At 39.2% G+C, this 7361-nt stretch overlaps 1 protein-coding gene across 2 annotated transcripts in view; it reads left to right on the forward strand.

Moving 5' to 3' along the window:
- Positions 1-7361, forward strand: part of Fam120c (family with sequence similarity 120C) — a 149572-nt gene that overhangs the window by 81800 nt on the left and 60411 nt on the right. For both annotated transcript variants that reach the window (XM_013350639.2, XM_005358882.2), the window contains exons 5-6: positions 6087-6186; positions 7045-7121. In XM_013350639.2, the coding sequence (XP_013206093.1) occupies positions 6087-6186; positions 7045-7121 (177 nt within the window). The remainder of the gene's footprint in view (positions 1-6086; positions 6187-7044; positions 7122-7361) is intronic.

The following is a 7361-nucleotide window of genomic DNA, read 5'->3' on the forward strand; positions in this document are numbered from 1 at the left end:
CCAGCCTGGTCTACAAGAGCTAGTTCCAGGACAGGCTCCAAAAGCTTCAGAGAAACCCTGTCTTGAAAAACTGAAGAAAAAAAAAAGACAGAAAAAAAGAAAGAAAGAGAGAAAGAAAGAGAGAAAGAAAGAGAGAAAGAGAGAAAGAGAGAAAGAGAGAGAGAAAGAAAGAAAGAAAGAAAGAAAGAAAGAAAGAAAGAAAGAAAGAAAGAAAGAAAGAAAGAGAAACTGGAAAGCTGAGCATTCTCAGCTTCTATCACCTTGTCCACAGCAGGAGGAGCTGTATTCTTCACAGGAAGTTGACCGCCTGGCATATCTAAAGGAAACACAGAGGACAGACTCTCTAAACCAGAAAGAAGCTTTGACTAAGAAGTTAATACCTTCTATGACAGTTTATTGCTTTTGCAATTATATACTTTCAATTTTTTAACTTTTTATTTCTAGTTTCTTTATGTATACATACCGAAATATGTATGTATTTTTTAAAATTCTTTTCCTAACTTTTAGACTCTTAACATGTATACTTTGGTAAGTTGCTTTGTTTTGTTTTTGTTTATTTTTTGAGACAAGCTTTCTCTGTGTAGCTTTGAAGCCTGTCCTGGAACTAGCTCTGTAGACCGGGGTGGCCTCAAACTCACAGAGATCTACCTGTGGGGTGGCCTCAAACTCACAGAGATCTACCTGTCTCTGCCTCCCAAGTGCTGAGATTAAAGGCGTGTGCCACCACCGCCTGGCATAAATGTTATTTAGTTTCTTTTTTGTCTTGATAGTTTGGTAGATTGTAACTGTTTCTTCTCTCTACTCCTCCATACCTCTAACCCAGATTCTTCTCATTCTTTCTTTACTGTCTTTTACACTCTATCTCATGGATGCCCTACCGCACTACTTAAGTACATTACCTGTTTCACAGCTGGGACCCTAGTACACCTATCTCCAAACCTCTGGAAAAATAATTCAGGAGCACAGTATGATTTCTTGAAGCAAACTGAGTCTTCTGACAAACTATCCTGATTTTTACTGCAGTTGATTTTCATAAGTTCCCATGTCCAACCCACCAGGAAGACTGATATAAAAGAAAACAATCAGGGGCCAAGAAGATGGCAGCAAGTCAAACACTCACTGCACAAGCATGAGAAGCATAGTTCGGATCCCTAGCATCCACGTAACAATTCTAGGAATGGGTGCATGTGCTTGGAACCCCAGTATGGGTAAGGGAGCAACAGAGACAGGCAAATCCTGGGAGCTCACTGGCCACCCAGACAAACCAAAACTGCCAGCTTGTGGTTCAATGAAAGATGCTGTTTCAAGGCAATAAGGCAGAGAGTGATAAAGAAAGATACTAGATATTCTCCTATGGATTTCACATATATATATATACTTGAGTGTGCACACCTGTACACTCGGATGCAGCGTGCGTGTACACGCGCGCGCGCACACACACACACACACACACAGAGAGAGAGAGAGAGAGAGAGAGAGAGAGAGAGAGAGAGAGAGAGAAACATAAATAGTAGAAGGAAAAAAGTACAAACTGGTAAATGTACATAGGCCAACAGCTATGTAAATTACAATAAGGAAATAAAGAAACATGAGCTAACAGTCCACTACAACATCTTCACAAAGATCTTCAAACATGGGGAAAAAGAAGATGAGTTACCTGAAATGCCAGAAAACAATTTTACAGTCTTACATTTTGAAAGGATCAACAACCAATTAGAGGACTTGAATAAAAATATGGAATTTAATTCAAGACACAGACAAAAACAATTACAAAGTCTATTCAAGAACCAAAGTTGATGAAAGAATCAGTAACTGAGAGGAAAAATTTAAATCATGGAGAACAGATTTACCAAATCAAGATGCTTTAAAAGAACCAAACAATTATTTTGGAAATGGAAAGATACAGTTACTTATATTAAAAACACAGAAGAAGGCATCAGCAGACAAGACCAAGAAGAAAAACAAATCTCAGGGATAGAGGACAGTGTCCAGGCAATGATATATACAAGCGTATATAAATAAAAAGAAAAATCAATGAATATGACCAAAACTTCCAGTAAGACTGGAATATACTCAAGAAATCAAAGAAGAATTTGTGGCAGAGAAGAGGCTGAGGTAAAATCAAATGGCTTACACAACATATTCTGTTAAATTATAGCAAAGAATTTCATAAACAAAGAAATAAACATCCAAACACAAGAAGTGTGTGGAGCCCCAAATATATACAAATAAAGGAGAAACTTTGCATGGTATAATCAAGATGTCAAATATACAAAGCTAAGGAATAGTATTAAATGCTATAAAGAAAAAAAAACACAAAGTAGTATATGGAGGCAGAAACCCCAGAATAAAGTCTGAGTTGTCATCCGCAACCCTGAAAGCCAGGAGAACTGAATACTAAATTACCAGCTGGATTGATATGTCACAAACATTGAAAGGAAACTATTGTCAATCAAGATTGCTATACTCAAAAAAAGAGAGAGAGAAAAAAAAGATTGTTATACTCAACAAAATTATCTATTAAATAGATGGAGAAATATTTTTTAAGACAGTCACAGATTAAGGCAATTCATGTCCACTAAACCAGCACCGCATAAAATTCTTAAAGGAATACCATGCAGAGTTTAAGAAGAAAGAAAGCTTCACACATGAGAGCACAGAAAACAATGTATTTCATGAAAACAATAGATGAACAGAACAGAACTGGGGTCTCAGCCATTTCTAACTTATTAAGCAAGCAAATATCTATACTACCAGAGAGAAAGATCAAAACTGCCAATAACCAGAACAACAATGACAAACAAGTCAGAAATAATAGAAAACAAACTCTTTTTTGGCCTTTTGCTTGTTTGTCTTTCAAGACAGGGTTTCTCTATGTATAACATTCCTGGCTGTCCTGAAACTCACTCTCTAGACCAGGCTGGCCTCAAACTCACAGAGATCCACCCGCCCTTCTGAGAGCTGGGATTAAAGGAGTGTACCACCACCCAACTAACAAAATTCTTTTCTATTGCAATGGTCTTGACTCATTGGTTAAAAGACAGAGACTATCTGACAGGATCTAAAAAGAATCAACTATCTACTAACTCTAAGAATCTCATTTAACAAGGAAAGGCTGAAAGTCAAAGGTTAGATACTAAATTAGAAGCTGTAAATAAATTGATATAGCAATTCTCATACCCGATAAAGTAGATATCAAACCAAAACTAATCAGGAGAGATAAAGAAGACCACAATGTGATAATAAAAGTAACAGGGAATTAGAAGAACATAATTTTAAAAAAATCATGGGAACCCAAATTTCATAAAATAAACATTAAAAGGCATAACACATACAACTAGGTTCTAATTCAACAGCAGTGGGAGAGTTCAATAGCCCACTCTTATGCCTAAGGAGTTCTTCCTAATTAAAAATCTGCAAAGACACTTCAGAACAAAATTATACCACAGATCAAATGAACAAATACCTACAGACTCTTCCACCCAACAGATAAAGTACATTTTTCTCACTGCCACATGGGGCCTTATCTAAAATTGGCCACATTATAGGTAGAAACGCAATATTTAACAAATTAAAATCAGAAATAATTTCCTGTATCTTATCAGACAACAGTGGAATAAAACTAGGAATCAACAGAAAATCTAGTCTCAGAAAATACACAGATGCTTGACAGCTAAACAATATATTTGTGTCATCAAATAAATGAGAGAAAATTTAAAATTTCTAGAATCAAATGAAAAAAATAGGACATACTAGAATGTATGGGATCCATCTGTTTGTCCTAAGAGTAAAATTTATAGCTATACATGCTCACATTAAAACAAATCAGAGAGCCGGGCGGTGGTGGCGCACGCCTTTAATCCCAGCACTTGGGAGGCAGAGGCAGGCGGATCTCTGTGAGTTCGAGACCAGCCTGGTCTACAGAGCTAGTTCCAGGACAGGCTCCAAAAACCACAGAGAAACCCTGTCTCGAAAAACAAAAAAAAAAAAAATCAGAGAGCTTGCAAGATGACTCAGTGTATAAAGACATTTTCTGTCAAGTCCAGGGAACTTGGTTCAATCACTGCAACTCGTGATGAAGGAGAGAACTGATTGTTGCAAGTTGTGCCCTCCCCTTCACGCGTGCATACACACACTAAATAAAAAAATGTAATATTTTATTAGAAAATCAGTGATCTTGAATAAAGAACCCAAATACAGCAGCTATCAAGAAATAATAAAAATGAGGGTAGAAATTAATTAAATAGACTCTAAAAAAATCTACAGGGGATGGAGCGATGGCTCCGTGGTAAAGACGTTGTTCTCACAGAATACCTGGACTGAGTTCCCAGCACCCACATGAGAGCTAAATCCAGGTTCAGATGCACACGATCCAACTCTACAGTCTAGCCTCCATTGGCACTGCATACGTGTGGTTCACAGGCATAGATGCAGGCAAAGCACCCATACACATAAAATCAAAACAATTAACCTTTAAAAATACATAGGATTATCAGACTGAAAGTTTCTTCTTTAAAAGGAATCACAAGGGCTGGCAAAATGGCTTATTGAGTAATAGCCCTTGCTGTGAAAGCCTGACTTGAGTTTGATCCCCGGAGCCCACCGTGGAAGGAGAGAAGTGACTCTTAAAGGTTGTCCTCCGTATGCATGCTTTGTCATGCTCGTGCACATGTGTGTGAACAAAAATAAAATTCAAAGAAAGGTATATTTTTCAAAAATTAAAAAGGAGCTCATGGTTAGGAGACTTTGGCTGTTTGAAGAGACTTCGGATATTTTGGAGAGGGTTTGGATGTTTTAGAGAGGGTTTTCATATCTTGGAGAGGGTTTGAATGTTTTCAAAAACCTTGAATATTTTAAGAGATTTTTAAAATTAAGTGTGTTTTATATTGTGATGTTAATATTAATATGAGATCTTGGGGATGAGCAAGAAAGGAAAGGTTATGCTTTAACAATGATGCGTTTGTCAAGTTGAAAAGGGGTTAATTGCCCTAACTAGTTTTATGTCAACTTGGCCCAAACTGGAGTCATTAACTGAAGGAACCTCAGTTAAGAAAATGTTCCTACCACATTGGCCTCTGGTCAAACCTGTGGTGCTTTTCTTGATTGATTATTGATGTGAGAGGTCCCAGATCACTGTGGGCAGTGCCATCCCCCTGGGCTGGTGGTCCTGAGTTCTATAAGAAAGCAGGCTGAATAATCCATGAGGAACAAGCCAGTAACAGTACTCTTCCGTGGCTTCTGCATCAGCTCCTGCTTCCAGATTCCTGCCTTGAGTTCCTGCCCTGGTTTCCCTCCTTGATGGAGTATGACTTGAGATTTATAAGATGAAGTGAACCCTCTCCTCCCAAGCTGGTTTTGGTCACAGTGTCTTATCAAGCACAGCAATGGAAACCCTAAGATCTCAAACCATGGCTCTGGAGTCAGACCTGTGGGTGCCAAGATGACAGTGGACAGAGGCAAGGACAGGAGAGAAAAAAGCCAGTCAACGATGGTTCTTGATAAAAGTGGGTTCGAAGGCCACAGATCTGGAACTTGGCCTTTGCCTGTGGAGATAGCTACAGCAGGGGAGGAATAAGCGGGGGGGGGGGGGTTGAGGAAAGGGATGATGGGAAAAGGAGGAAGGGACTTATCTAGGCAGTGTCTTAGGAACAGAGTTAGTTCACGACCTTAGTCCCGAATTAGGCTTGTGGTTTGCAGATGAAGAGGAAGGGAGGAAGGACTGGCAAGGGGGATTTTACTTATACAAGTGTTCAAGGCCACAGGTCAGGAACTAGGTTTGGAGTGCAGTGGGTTTGGGGGGAAAGGGTGGGGCTTTTTGTTGTTGTTTTTGAGACAGGGTTTCACTGTAGCTCTGGCTCTCCTGGAACTGACCATGTAGACCAGGCTGGCCTCAAACTCACAGAGATCTGCCTGCCTCTGCCTCCCCAGTGCTGGGATTATTGCTTTTTCCCTACCTAATCTTGTGCTCTTTTGGGTTTCTAAATATTTTATTCCTGTTGTCATTTTGACTTCCAATGTATACATTGTATGAAAAAGACACTGTCATGTTGTTTCTTTTTCTGAAAATCTGATGTTCCAACATCCAGTCTAGGACAGAAGACAAAATAGAACGATTCAAGAAAGCAGTTGAGTACTATTCAGTCACAACCAAAATCTCTTCACTGCCAGTGGGTCCTTCCTTTCTAGGTAAGGCTTCCAGCTGCTGTTCAATTGAGTTTATCCCTTAGGGCCAAGAGTGGAATCCCTTGTTTCTGCCTGTGTCCTGCCTTTTCACATTTCTAGGTGGGGGGATAATGCCATTTCCTTAGCTTGGGCTTCTACTACTAACCCTCATTGTGACCTGGTATATGTAAAAATAGCCCTGTCTTTGTCAGCAAGCTAGGTTTTGAATTTGACTTCTGTTGCTTAGTAGCTGAGTGATCTCGTCATTTCACTTTTGTATGAAACATGGCTCCCAATACCTATTACATAGGGTTGTTACTGTATTAAATACTTTATATAGGATTCCCGGCCTGGGCGTGCCCCGTATCCATTCCGCCAGTATCACAGCCGCCAGATGCTATCTCATCATGGAACCTTCATGCTGCTTACTTTCTTGATGGAAAGTCTAGGATTAATTGCTGCCACTATAAATTCGGCATGTTTATAAAAGTGAACTGTGAACTCAGTTCAAAGAAATTAATATTGAACATGCCATCCAAAAAATAGCTTGTGGACACACCTGTACATAATCTCAGGCTCAAGGGCCCAGCTTAGATATCATGAGGATGTCAAGACTGTGTAAGGAAATCCCACAAGAACAAAAAGACAGATTTGTGGAATAGCCCATAGTAGCTGGTCAATTAATTATAACTTTTTGTGGTGCTAGGATCTAACCTGTGGCTCCGTGCATGCAAGGCAAGTGCCCTACCGCTGTTCCACATCCTCAGATCATAAAGTATAACTTTATAACAGGTTTTTTATGCAGTGATGGTTTAAAAGGATGTACTAAATATGGCAAAATGTTTAGGATTGGCTGAAGCATAGAACTTTTCTTGGCTTCAGGCTTTCGAAATAATCGGCTTGGAAATCCTCCTCTTCCACGGAATCAAATGGGCCCTATTTCTACTGGAAAGCCAGTGGTAAGTTTTGTTTGTTACATGTTCATTAAGGGGATTAAGATCACTTGCTTACCTTAGACTTAAGCTCACTCTAAACTGAGCTGTTAGGCTGATTCAGTGTTAATTAGACCATGCATGCCGTATACCTATATCATTTTGTACCTTGAGGCTAGAAGACTACAGAAAGATAGCTTCCAAATTAGTAATCACTAAGACATTAGATACATAGGTTAGATAATGTCACAAATTAGTAATCACTAA

Source organism: Microtus ochrogaster, chromosome X (genome assembly GCF_000317375.1).
Source record: "Microtus ochrogaster isolate Prairie Vole_2 chromosome X, MicOch1.0, whole genome shotgun sequence".
Taxonomy (NCBI): Eukaryota; Metazoa; Chordata; class Mammalia; order Rodentia; family Cricetidae; genus Microtus; species Microtus ochrogaster.